The following is a 13,176-nucleotide window of genomic DNA, read 5'->3' as shown; positions in this document are numbered from 1 at the left end:
GATCATATTCAATGCGTCATTTGTCAACAGGCGATGGGCAACAAGGGGGCTCCAAAACAAGATATCAAACGGTTAATACAAGACGTTGTGTAATCCATTGCTCTACTTGTTTTGTGAACCCTTTAAATATACATGTTTCCTAAGCGCACCATGCGCCAAGAACCTCTCTTTTCACCCAAGAACTATGGGAGGAGCAGCTGATGAGCTTTATTGCTTTGTCCCGACTTCCATTTCAGCTAGTTGAGCACGCTGTCCAGCTTAGCTGCTGTTTGCACATGATGACCCCTAGCCTCATGAATGTTACGTCTGTGCCTTCAGATCACATCCGCTGCTCGTGATGTACGTTGGAAAGAATGTATGGTGTCGATGGAGCTGACGGTTTGGTTTCATTTGGAAATTCACAGATTGAACCAGGAAATCAAAGCCTTGGCAATGACCCACGAAGACTTCCGGGGTATCAATGTCGTTAGGAATGAAGAGCTCGGGCTGGCAGCAGTCATCGAGTTCCACCACCCTTGATTGGATCTTTGGCTAGCTACAAAGATCACGACCAAAGGGACGACTGCTGCAAACAGAGTCTGAAGGCAAACAGAGTCTGAAGGCAAACAAAGTCTGAAGGCAAACAAATTCTGAAGGCAAAAAAATTCTGAAGGCAAACAAATTTGAAGGCAAACATAGTCTGAAGGTGCAAACCGTTTACATGAAATGGCTTTGCGCAAGGTAAGATAGGTAGCTCTGGTATGTTTTTTTCTTACTCAGCTCATATTGATCCAGCTGCAAACCGGCTCTAGTTTCTTTTGAGCTACTGTAGTAGATAGCTGTAGTTTGGAAGATCCAAAAATAAAAGATAAAAGTCGTGAAATTTGGAAAAGATAGAGGCCATCTACAGCGTTTAGGGTCTCCTAAATAAGTTTCATGACCCACCAGGTTTCTCGAGTCGCTCACTGAACCACGTAGTCAACATCCAATCATAGCTGAACACACAAAACATCTATTGAGAACACCAAGATCATGACTCTAAGCGCTAAAAAAGACAACACGTAAGCTAGGATTCTGTTTAAGTCCTGCCACAAGAGACAGCAGATCCACTACCTGCCTCACGCCTCAAGCAACTCTAGAAGTCGACCCAGATATAGGTTCGCACTTTTTCATCTCGTCCATATCATTTAACTGTGCCATAGACACTTCCCCACACGCGGATGACATATTGAGAAGGGATTATTTTATCAGATAGGACTATACCCTCATTCTAAAAGGCCAACACCTCAGACACTTTCTAAGTAACCTTATTGCACTGTATAGCTACGAGACTCCCCGCTTTCACACAGTGTGGGCAACACGAGCTTCCAGAGCAAGCCCCGCCTCACCTTGGGAGAAGCAATATCCTGCAGCCAGCGCATTGACATGCTTTTTCCAAAATGCCGGTCCCCGATCCCAGCATATAAAATAGCATCTGCCCAGGTGATAGGACGGTTAAAGATGAGGTTTTAGTGCTGAGTGACGTAGCAGGATGTGGTTCGCGGACATCAACCGAGGCGGAGATTGATTTGAATGAGGAGTACTTCACTTTATTGGACGAGGGATGTTGGGGCCTTTGCACTATGTTGATCTAAATCACTAGAGGCCTGGGAGACACTGATGCCGAGGTTAGATGTTCTTTACACAAGATTGTTGTTGGAATTTATGCACGGCGCTTAGGGCTAGGGCCAATAGCGCACGGCGCGCCAGACGGACCAGTACCCGACATGACTTCAGGCTAATTCGAATACGGTCTGGATACGGAGTACAAGATCATCGAAAATCAAATCAATACCATTCAATTATCCTAATCAAAAATAGAATAGCAGTTGGGATACAAGTGACCGAAAGCAAGGCTGAAAAGAAGTACAAGAAGGCAAAAAAAAAACCTGAACTCCAAATCAAAGCCTTAGTCACCGACTAAAAAGTCATGACGATCTGAGGCAGTATTACAATCTATCTCAGAAGAACGCCATGTAGAGCTGTGCTCAATGCTGGGTATTACGCGTCAAATCATCGTGGATGATTAGATGAGAGGGTGGAATTGGGTTCCGAAAAAAGAGGAGTGATACATCTCAACAAATCAATCACTGGTGCGGCGTTCGGGCTTCGGTTTGCGCAGACTCTTCATCCTGTTCAAGAAGCCGCCGCCACCGCCAGGGTTGAGCTTGAACTCATCGTTTGTAGACTTGCGCTCTAGTACAGTGGCTTGTTTGGGGCTGCTGGATGAACGCATACGACCACCTCCCATGCTGGCCTCGATGCTGGAACCCTTCTTGTCCCATTCTTCGTTATAGTCCTGGTCTTGGAAGTAAGGGTTTCGTTCGTTGCCTCGAGAGGAGGCAGAGTGGCTGGAGTGAAGTGCTGGAGGAGCGGGTGAGGTATTATCGGAGGGAGAGGCGATGCGACCAGGGCCGGCTGATGGACCGGCTGTTCGGCCACGCAATCGCTGTGCTAGACTCTTTTTGCGGGCGAGACCACCGCCTGGCGCGAGGGACCCTTCGTTCTCGCTCTGGCGACGAGCCATGGCAGATCGACTGGCTGGGGCTCCGTCGAGGAAAGTGCTGGTACCGAGGCCCATACTTTGGGGTCCATGAATGGGGTCCACTCGGGCAGTGGGATCGAAGCTAACGCCGGTCTCGGCGCTTCGAGCGGCAGTGGAGAAATCGTTGTGTCCTTCCTCCGTTCTCCCATGGAAAAGATTGAGATCGATGTTGGAGTTGTTGGGACCGGAACCGCCTAAAGCCATGTTGGTAGAACCCTTGGGGAAAGCCTGCATTGGCGCAGTACGGACACCTCGGCGGTTGCGATGGGGGTTGCAGGCATCGAATGGACCGTCGTGGTGGAACACTGTTTTAAGTTAGCATACAAATGAGAGACTCGCAGAAAAAGCCAATGCTTACTTCCGGTTCCGTAAATGCTCGTCACATCCAACTTATCGATGACATCTAGTCGACGGTCTTTGCGACCGGAACGCGACTTTCCATCTTTGCGGCCCTCGCGTTCGCGGTGACGTCTTTCTCTGCGGCGCTTCTCATCATCAGTGAGGTCCAGCAGCTTCGAGCCACGGTCCATCACGGAGGACTCTGAGTTCCGACGGGGTCGTCGTGGCTTTTCCCGCGAGCTTGCGGAGGCCTTGGTCGGGGGATCAGCGAAAATGTCGAGCGGGTCTTTTCCTTTAGATGTAGCCGATCGATCAGACGGGCGCTCTCTTGGGTCTCGGTTGCGGGTTGAAGAAGTTCGGGTGGCGTCGGGCCCTTGGCGATTTGTCCGAGGTGCGGGATTAAGGGAGAGGCTCTCCTGTAACGCATTAGAAGCAATTCCATCATTCATCTGCCGATATGCAAAAACATACAAAGATTTCACGGGTGCTACTCGAGATATCGGTCTTCTCGGTCGGAGAGACCATGGCGCCGGAAGACATTCCAGGGGCGGACTGGGGAGACAAGGCTTCTGTTTCGTCCAAAAAAGGGTTCGTTGAACGAGGTCGTTCCGGGCGATTGTTTGAAGAGACAGATCCAGCGACTGAGGGGGAGAGGACGCGATTACGGAAGGGGTTATTGGAGCCAAAACTAGCCGATGTTGGTGAGGGTTGGTGCTCTGTTTCACGTTCAGGTTAGTTACAGTATTTGCAGGGTTTTAGTGGAATTCAAGGACCAAATTTAAGGAAAGTGTCACATTTTAAGGCTCAGGGGAAGACCTTGAGTCACTTTCCCTACAATAGTAGCGATCAGGGGGATTTATCTGAGGTTACGTACCTTGCGGGGCCAACGAGATACCGGGCGCATACCCAAGCGCTGGAGGGGCAGTCATAATGTAGGATGAATGTGTGTGAAACGGTGTGAGTGGAGAGAAGTTTGAATGTGGTCAATGAGATGTCGCGTTAGGTGTCGCACGTATGCAGATTGAAAGTAGCAGGAGTAGCAGCTGAAACAACCGAAGGAAATGACAGATAAGTGATCAACACAGACAAATCAAGTTTATCTTAATGTTAATCTGTAGAGGATACAAGGGGGAAAAAAGCAAAGAAAGAAGAGAGAAAGAGAGAGAGAGAGAGAGATACGAAAGGAGGGGGGGCAAGGGGAACACGGGAGAGGCGAGCATACGTAAAATGTCTAGTGATCGACTCGTGGAATATTCGTGCCTGGACTGGCCCTGGCGATCTTTTGACCATTCCTTTCTTTTTTTTTTTTGTAGTGTGTTTTACTGTTTTATTTCTAAGTTTCAAGGTTGTCTAAATTTCTGGTCTACATATGTACATCATTTTGGTTTTGCTTTGTACTTTAGCTTCTGCATTAACCCCAGACTATAAAAATAAGCCGACTCAGGGGATACTTCACCGATCGGCAAGGTTCCACTATGGCCTTTTGACATTTGACTATATAAGATACAAGGAGTAACTATACAACATAAAACTATAAGTGTATCTTACAATTTATGACTATACATGGGTTATATCCATGGATGAGGTTCAATTGAAAATTCTAGTACATAGGCTGTACGGAGTATAAGTGAAGGGCTCCATCGAAATTCCTAAAATTAGTTGGAATGACGTTGACATTCCTAATTGATGTCATTCTGTCATTTTTTCTTTTTTTTTTCTTTGTGTGGCTCATTATTAAACATATAATTCCATTCAATATAACTACGCGATATCTTCTTTAAAATAGCTATGACATACGTGAATTCTGGAGAAGATTAGAGAAGATTCAATCCCAAAACTACATACAGGGATATCTACTGATGGAGATTGATCTACATATGTGCGACTTGTATCGTTGTAATTTGGGATCCTGTGAGAGGAAAATACATATTTTCCCTGGCACAGTTCCTGAACATCCTCAGGGCCCAGGTACGACTAGATTCTCCCGGAAGAGGAAGTATGACATCGAACAATACAGACACTCTACACCGTATACAAGAAGGATGTAACCCTAACTAAGAGTCTAAGCTTAAGTTTGTGATCGAATCAATAGTTCATCCCGATGCATACCAAGGTATAAAATAACAAGAACAAATTAAATGAACCTGTATACAGTACAAATTCCTATAATCCACTATTAGATACAATCATTGTACCCCATATGTAGCCCGGAGATCCACATATCACATTCCTCGGCTTGGAATGCAATCTTGATTCTTAGTATGAGATGAGGTCATTGAAGACATTATACATTGGAAGACATTATACGTTGGATACTGGCACTGAAGAAGATAAAAGTATTCAAACTGTAATCCATCGGTGGACAATATAGACTTGATTGTCGACTGCAATTCCGCTTTCTTCCAGAACAAGACGAAACAAACCAGAGTGCACAGCGTTTTTCCACTCCGCTCCACCCTTGTCGGCAACTTTTGTCAGCTCGCGGTAAAGCTGCTTTCTGCCTTCGCCGAGCACCTCGATGTTATGATTAAAGTCAGCGTAGACGACCCGACCTTCAATGTCGTGGAGACCGGTTACTTGTTTGACAGGACTTCTAGAACGGTGCGGTGTCGAGCTGTTGTTGGTAGAAGGGAGAGACGGTGCTCGGGCAAGGTTAGTACTGGTATCATAAGAGAGAGCCGCACAGTAGGTGCTATTCCTAGTAGGTCTAAGAGTCTCATCCCGAATGTCGGGCGTCATCATATCGTGAAAAACATCATCGTCCATATATCCATCGATATAGTTTGATGAAGTCCGACGATGGTGTTGGCTACGAGGTGTGGGGGAGAGGCATAGTGATGACATTTGCCAGTCCGCGCCCCATTTCAAAGGGCTTCGTGGACAAAGGTTGCTCAAGCACGATGTGATATTAGGGTTGTTTGGTTGGAGTTCACTGTTGTGGTGAATCATTTCGCCTTGCTATTTTGATTGTAAACAAGCCAAACAAGCTTTCATTTGTTAGCGACTCGTATGCAGGCTATAAGCACCATGCCATTAGGCCTTGGCTCCCTTAGTCGTTTACCAGATGGGGCGTTCGGCAGCCGTCAATGTCGGAAAGCGAGTCCTAAGCTGATGCTCAATCACAGCGCCAAAACCAGACACGAAAATTAGTAACGCCCTTGGGAGCTTCACAATTATTCCGGCTTAAAATTGAATCATTCATTGATTTTCCATTCATTAACATATCATGGCCCGATTCGAAAAAAGAACCTATCAGAACGCCACACGAAAAATGCAAAAAATGGTATAAGATACAAAAGAGACCAAGCAAATCAACCCATTCAGTGCGCCGCAGAGGAAGCACGCGGCAGATGAGGATTTGAGACGGGAATACCCGCACGACGCTTAGACTGAGGCTTGGGTCTGGAGAGCGTGTACTTGGCGAATGCACGCGAGAGCGCCTTCTTGCAGCTGACCTTTTGACTACCAATGAAGGAGTCAACAGTAACGGCAATGGCACGGTCAATATCCTGCGCAGAACAGTACTCCGACAATCGCATCTTGCAGAAGGATTCGGCAATACGCATAATGGCTTCGAGGTGACGGACCTAGTCTGGGTAAGTATAATGTGATATTGGTGCGAAGAAGACAATTGACTTACTGTGATGGGGTACGCGCCAGTAGCGAGGGACTCGCGACGCATGTCTGCGAAGAGACGAGCGACCTTGTCCTGGTCGATCTGGTAGAGCTTAGGGTGGCAACGCTCGCGGGCGTACATGATGTACTTCCGCAGGAGTTCCTGTGGGATTTCACCCTCGTTCTCCTCGTCTGCCTTTTGTTTCTCTGCTTCGCGTCTGGCCACCTCTTCCTGGGTAAGAGGCAGTCGCTGGCCGTCGCGGGTGATACGGAATCCCTCGTTGTCGATGAGGTGACCATCGGCATCGACTAGGTCGTTATGTTCATTTCGGAGGGGGCGGGCAGGGTTGGCACGATGGTGGGACTCGATAACGAAATTGGCTAGGCGCTCATCCTCGACGGGATCAACCAGGTCACGCACTACACAGAGGATATCGAAACGAGACAAGATAGGGTCGGTGAGGTCGACGTTCTCCGAGAAGGGGATGGAGCTGTTGTAGCGACCACCCTTGGGGTTGGCGGCGGATACAACAGCACAGCGTGCCTGGAGTGTTGTGACAATACCGGCCTTGGAGATAGAGATAGTCTGCTGCTCCATAGCTTCGTGAATGGATGTTCGGTCCTGGTCGTTCATCTTGTCAAACTCATCAATAAGACAAGTGCCTCGATCAGCCAGCACAAGGGCACCACCTTCCAGCGTCCATTCACTGGTGAGGGGATCACGACGAACACTGGCTGTCAGACCGACAGCGCTAGCACCTTGACCAGTAGCAAAGACAGCTCGGTGCGCCGTCTTCTCCACAAATTTGAGCACCTGCGACTTGGCAGTACCAGGATCACCCAGGAGCAGAACGTTGATATCACCACGGATGTTCATCTTTCCCTGGGCCTGCTTGCTAACACCACCGAAGAGCGAAAGGGCAACGGCCGTCTTGACGTCATAGTGGCCGTAAATGCTGGGGGCCATAGAGCGAACAATCTTGTCAACAATGTCGGGATCGCGGGAAAGCGCCCGAATCTCGCGCTCATCCTCCTCAGTCAAGTTGAAGCCAGCCAGCTGATCATGCGACTTGACAACATGATTGGCCTCAATGACAGTAGCGAACACAGGAAAGCCGTTCTTGTTGTTCAGTTGAGCATCGTAGCTGTTGCGGTAGATACCGGTGATCTCAATTTCATCACCAGGTTTGGCGGTGTCAATTAGATCGGCAAGCAGAACAACCTCACGCTGGCGTGGCAAACGACCTGCGGGAACTGAACCGGGAGACTCCTGCAGAGTCAATTTCTGATAGTTTCGGTAGACGGTCTTTTCGGCGTTGACAGTGAAGGGACCACGAGACTGGCAGTTCTGGCAGAACGATATTTTCACTTCTGCGCTGGCTTCTTGCTGGAATGGACCCAGGGTGATACCACACTTCTGGCAGAGGAACATGACGTACTTCAATTGGGGGAAGACACCAGTGCGACGAGTAACGACACCACCGACACGGATCAGGCAGTTGAGATGGGACTGGCGCAGTTGGCGCAAGGTGTAGATGATTGGCACGTCGGTGATGCGGACGTGGATCTCATTGTGAATATCGTGGTACTGAGGGTAGTGGAAGAGTGTGACATCAAGCGCTACCTGATCAAAGACCTTCAACACTTCGGTGGGTTCGTTGGCAAGGAAGTATGAAAGAGCAGCCTTGGTCTCACTTAGATGGGCGTAGGACACCTCGAGCGAAGCCGAGTTAACTTCTCCCAGCAACTTGATTCGATTACCGTAAACAGACTGGCCACTCGGGTCGATGAACTCTGTAAGGAAGGCCTTGAATTCACGGTAGATAGAGCGAAGAACCTGGGGCTGGGTGACCCAGTCGGTAATGTTGGCTGCCTTGACATCTGCAAGCTCTTCCAGCGACAACTCTTCCATGCCCTCATCGGCCATGTCAATATCTTGAGGATCCTCATCATAATGGTGTCTGCGTCGTCGAGGTTGGCGGGACAGGTCCATGTCGACATCATCGTCATCTTGTAAAAATGCGGCGGGCATACGGCGCCGACGTGCCAGTTCACGATCTCTCTGGTTCAATCGAGCATCCAGCTGACGACGGGTACCAGCGTCGATTTCTTCGTGGTCTCCATCGTCGTCGATGTATCCTTCATTTTCGTAGCGATCTTGTGCTGCATCACGATAATCGCGCTCAAAGTTGTCGCCGAACAGATCAATACCATCTTCATCTTCGGCCAATTCATCAATGTCGTCAATATCTTGCACCATTCCTCTGTCCTCCTCCTCGTCATCATCCCCCATGTCGAAAGGAATTGGTGGAGGGGACGAGCCCAAAGCGGTGGCTGTACCCGAAGACTGTCAGTTTTGATCTCATCCCAAACCAAGAGGCATACATACGACTGGAAGGAGGCAATGGTGCTGGAGATGATCCCATATCATCATCCTCTCTGTCTCTCTTACGATTATTGGCCCTTGGGCCACGGTTTGCAGCCGAATCGCTGGCTCGGAGCGGACTGTGGTGGGTTAGCTTGTGAGCGCAGAAAATTCAGGATGGATACTGACTCCATTTTGTGGTGAGGGTTGCTTGACGAATTTCAAAAATAAAATAATACAAAAAGAGCAAATTCAATTAATCAAAACTGATAATGGATAGTGTATCTCTGGTTGTTCCCCAAAGTGTGGTGGGTGGGTTGATGGGGGAATGAAGGGGAGAAGGGGCGGCAAAGTTGAGTTGTGCACAGCTTTCGAAGTCGCGTGTTTCGCGTCTTGGACGCGTTTCAATTAAACCCCAATTAGGCAAGTGGGTCTCCCATCTATCTGCTTCTCTACATGGACACAGTACATATCTACTGAACCTGGAATATGAGCGACAAAATACATAGGAGAAAATAAATCAGAGACGCTACGTTAAATGTGCCGGAGTAAAAGTATCCTCCGAAAGTTATCGCATTCAATGTACTAGAGGAACTTACTCTACGAAAGTTATCGATGGTATAAACTATACATGGGTTCGCTCCCACCCGAAGCGATTCGTGATTTACAAGTAAAGATAGCTCCATTTTGTATGCGCCAATTTGTAGTCATAAAGCCCTGTCCATCCAATTCCCAAGCCAACATAGACACAGAGATATCGTACATGTCCACCCACCTAACACCCATTGATAACCAGCCAGAAAAAAACAATACACAAAAAGAAATGTAATCAGTATCCTACAAAACAAGTTAGTAAGATACCTCGTATTCAAACAATTGTCACATACCGCTTTGTTCATTGCGGCTGTTTCCATCACTATCCTTGCCGCTATTACCAGAGGCATGATCAGCCGCATCTTGAATCCCCTTGTCATCACCACGCAGTTTCTCAAAGATACCCTTGATATCCTCAGCACTAACCGCCTGTCCACTTTCAGCGAATGGCTTCAGAAACGCCTTGAGGTTATCGCGGAGGTGGTTGTAGGCCATTGCGCCTTCGATGGCACGCACACGGTCCACGCTGTTGAGTGCTGCTTCTCCGCGGTCGTAAATGCTGCCCGTGCCGGCACTTGCGGCTCCGTCGGCTTCGCCATCCTCGGAGACTGGGGGCTCATATGTCTCTTCTGCTTCCCGGAGCTGGGGGTGCGGGACTAGCTTGGGGAAGCAGTCTGCACAGCGGCATAGTTGGTCGTGGAAGTCTGATATGGCAAAGAGGGAGAATGATTCCGTTGGTGTCGCCTTGGGTAGAAATTTATGTTTGGGGGCGGGGGTCGTGGTGGTAATATTGTTGACTTCCTTTGATTCATCTTCGGCTGTTTTGACAGTTGGTTGCTTTTCCTCGGATGGCTCCTCTTTAGTTCGCTTTGTGATGGGTTCACCCTCAGTGGGTTCCTCGTCATCTGCCTTGCGCTTCTTTGAGGGTTCCGAATTCTTTTGATCCTCAGGCTTATCCTCAGCCTGGCTCTCTTCTAACTTAGAATCCTCCACCTTTTTCTCTTCACTCTTACTTGCTTTAGCCTTGTTTTCCTCAACCTTAGGCTTAACAGCAGGTGTAGATGGGTTCTTAAAGCCATTTGATTCCTTCTTCAGTCCCCCGTTCTTCAAAACTGGCGGCAAGAATCCTGTTGATCCCGCATACTGTTTGATCCAAGGGTTTGAGTCAACACATTTATAGCAGATCAAATGTTGGAAGTCATCCTCAGCCGGGAATCCAGGAGGTAGCGCTTCCTCATCGGCGGCATCTTCGGCGGCATCACCCCCGACGCCTTCAAGTTTAGGAACAGCTTTGTTCCAATTACGCGGCAGACCGATCAAACACTCCGGGTGCCACCAGTCTTCGCCACATCCTCCGGTCTCAACGGTCCCTAGGCCCAGGCACTGGAACATGATTCCCTTCTCTGAAAACGCATCGTACTGCTCGCCGCAGCCGCAGAACTTGTTGCGGAAGTTCTGGCTGTATGTGTTGCCTGGTGCAGCTTCTTGGGAGTGAACGCCCTTCTTGCCGGTTACCGGGTCATCGCGTAGCGTGCAGCATGAGGAAGAGGGCATGCGAGTTGTTCCGCAGTCGCAGACGAAGTTGCGCTTGTAGAACAGCTCGACTAGGGTGTGTTCGCCATGGCAGGAGATGGAGCAGGAGTAGCAGACAGCGGCGGCGGTGTATGGTTCATTGGGATCGGTAGGAGGCGGGTTGCAGGTGATGCAGGCGAAAAGGTTCTGGCGCAATGGTCCGAGGGCGTATGTGCAGGAGTCGAAAGACTAGATCAGTCAGCTTGTACAGACGTGTCGCGTTGCGATGGAACTACTTACGTATGGCAAGACCTCGCGCGCATCTGCTTCTAGTTGGAGCTGGGACTCAATGAACCTATGATTGTTAGCTTCGTGTCGTGAATGAACATTGGAAACTGGTTCATACTCTCTGGCGGTCTGCGAGTTGTGTGAACCGAAGCTCTCACGACGCCCGTCGGTTTGCTGATCACCGATCGAGTTCAGAGCATCCATTCTTGATATACGTTACTTTGGCGTTTTTTGAGTGTCACTAGTTGAATATGGCAGAGTGTCGATGAATTGATGCGAGGAAGATACGCGACGGCCGACAACAACTTGAATTGCCGGCAGAATGAGATTGGTCTCCACATGTTAACCTTGACCACCTGACTGACTACATCGACTCCCTACCAACTGTTGATCCTTTCAAATATGTAAAATGTCCTTCTAGATATGAAAAGGTACTGGTTTCTCTGCAAAATCAAGTTTGTTGTTGTAGACATTGATTTACCCTGGTCATTGCCAACCAAGTCCTATCTATTTTGTCGCCCGGACGAGCACGGAAGTTCTAAGGGCTATCAAACGTGCCCATCCTCTCAAAGACACATAAGAACTCTCATGCTCCGGTTCTCAAGACCTGTGAAGCAATTCCCACTCACCCAGAACAATGCCGGGTAACTCCTCGTCTGGATTCCGTTTCGAAGGCATTGCTGCATTTGGAACAGGAACCACGGCCGACATTTTTGGGTTGTATGCATGTAGTAGGCATATGGCGTCAGGGTATGCTGAAACTCTCCAATTTAACAAAATAAGAGGAAACTTCTTAGACGCTATCTTTTGCGATTGATAGAGAATTAGAAAGCTACCCCAAAGAGAGTTGAAAAATCCCCCGCAAAAAGACTTAGAGAAATACATTAGAAGGCCCTGGAGAGCATACTACCGCCAGAATGTAACATGTCGCTAGACTCTCCAGAAATACAGTAGAGATATGTAAAATAATGGAAGTGTTTCTTATTTCCCACAAATAGTAGGATGGAAATTCATTTTACTTTACAGATAATAGTACATTCCTACTGTATTTGACTTAGTTTAAATTCAGTCACGTAAATTGTTTTTGTTTGATTCAATTATTTTCAGTCCCATGAGTGTTCGGATGGGAACCAATCAATGCCTCACAGATCCTCGCCTCTTTACTTCTTCTCACTCCCAGCAGGATCATGGGCCTCCACCTCAATCTCCACACGCATATCATCCTCCCCTAGTCGTTGCACGCCAACACAAGTATACAAAGGCTGGTGGTCGGGCATCCACTTCTTGAAGTTCCTCAACATGGCCTCAAGGGCTTCTCCGTTAATAGGAACGTGATAGGAGCGCACTTTATATACTTGTGACCAGCCCTTGCTGCCGGCTGTCTTCAGTGCAAGATCAACATTGCAAAATGCTTGATCGATCTGTGCATTGATCTCTCTCGGGATTGAATTTATGCCTTGTTCGGGGAACCAGCCACCTGCGACGCCCGTCAGTTATGCTTGTTGCAGTCTGAATTCGTTGACGAGTTGTATGATGTCGTCTTACCTTGGCCGGAGCACTCTATTTTGTCGCCAATTCGAACAGTCTGGCTGTAGTGATAGTCTATCCGATGGGATTCTCCGACTCCGGGGTAATTGTAGTATCTGAGATGGGCCATTGCAGGAGAGAACCTGGTTATTGTAATTGAAAAGGGAGGAGAGGAAGTTTCTCTCTGGTGAATAGGCAATTGGGTATGTGTGTGCAATAATTTTGCAGTTTAATCTGCTTTTATATGCGGGTATCTTGATCATTTCGTCATTGAGTCGGAATATATATTCCTAAAGCAAACAACCACATGGTCACCTTTTTACCCACTACTTAAGTAAGACCTGCGTTTTTCAACATTGCAGGATCTCTGATC

At 48.2% G+C, this 13,176-nt stretch overlaps 5 protein-coding genes across 5 annotated transcripts; all 5 read right to left on the bottom strand.

Moving 5' to 3' along the window:
- Positions 1 to 2,101: 2,101 nt before the first annotated feature.
- On the bottom strand, positions 2,102 to 3,831 carry N7529_009161 (Pal1 family protein; the record flags this gene model as incomplete). The annotated part of the gene is made up of 4 exons (XM_057244688.1): positions 2,102 to 2,868; positions 2,922 to 3,318; positions 3,374 to 3,618; positions 3,777 to 3,831. 4 exons carry the CDS (start codon positions 3,829 to 3,831, stop codon positions 2,102 to 2,104), a joined length of 1,464 nt encoding a protein of 487 aa, XP_057096226.1.
- Positions 3,832 to 5,242: 1,411 nt separating this feature from the next.
- On the bottom strand, positions 5,243 to 5,851 carry N7529_009160 (uncharacterized protein; the record flags this gene model as incomplete). Its single annotated transcript, XM_057244687.1, has 1 exon — positions 5,243 to 5,851. One exon carries the CDS (start codon positions 5,849 to 5,851, stop codon positions 5,243 to 5,245), a length of 609 nt encoding a protein of 202 aa, XP_057096225.1.
- Positions 5,852 to 6,222: 371 nt separating this feature from the next.
- Positions 6,223 to 9,076, bottom strand: N7529_009159 (MCM DNA helicase complex subunit MCM2; the record flags this gene model as incomplete). Its single annotated transcript, XM_057244686.1, has 4 exons — positions 6,223 to 6,489; positions 6,543 to 8,851; positions 8,907 to 9,022; positions 9,072 to 9,076. 4 exons carry the CDS (start codon positions 9,074 to 9,076, stop codon positions 6,223 to 6,225), a joined length of 2,697 nt encoding a protein of 898 aa, XP_057096224.1.
- A 635-nt stretch (positions 9,077 to 9,711) lies between these two features.
- N7529_009158 (putative metaphase-anaphase transition protein (Mlo2)) lies at positions 9,712 to 11,480 on the bottom strand (the record flags this gene model as incomplete). Its single annotated transcript, XM_057244685.1, has 4 exons — positions 9,712 to 9,719; positions 9,770 to 11,237; positions 11,289 to 11,343; positions 11,395 to 11,480. The coding sequence occupies 4 exons, from the start codon at positions 11,478 to 11,480 to the stop codon at positions 9,712 to 9,714; spliced, it is 1,617 nt and encodes a 538-aa protein (XP_057096223.1).
- Positions 11,481 to 12,436: 956 nt separating this feature from the next.
- N7529_009157 (RidA family protein) lies at positions 12,437 to 12,933 on the bottom strand (the record flags this gene model as incomplete). Its single annotated transcript, XM_057244684.1, has 2 exons — positions 12,437 to 12,753; positions 12,822 to 12,933. The coding sequence occupies 2 exons, from the start codon at positions 12,931 to 12,933 to the stop codon at positions 12,437 to 12,439; spliced, it is 429 nt and encodes a 142-aa protein (XP_057096222.1).
- Positions 12,934 to 13,176: the final 243 nt, after the last annotated feature.

This window comes from Penicillium soppii, assembly GCF_028829465.1.
Source record: "Penicillium soppii strain IBT 18220 chromosome Unknown utg000006l, whole genome shotgun sequence".
NCBI classification, from domain to species: domain Eukaryota; kingdom Fungi; phylum Ascomycota; class Eurotiomycetes; order Eurotiales; family Aspergillaceae; genus Penicillium; species Penicillium soppii.
The sequence above is the reverse complement of the archived record's forward strand: the minus strand, read 5'-3'. Positions and strand labels throughout refer to the sequence as shown.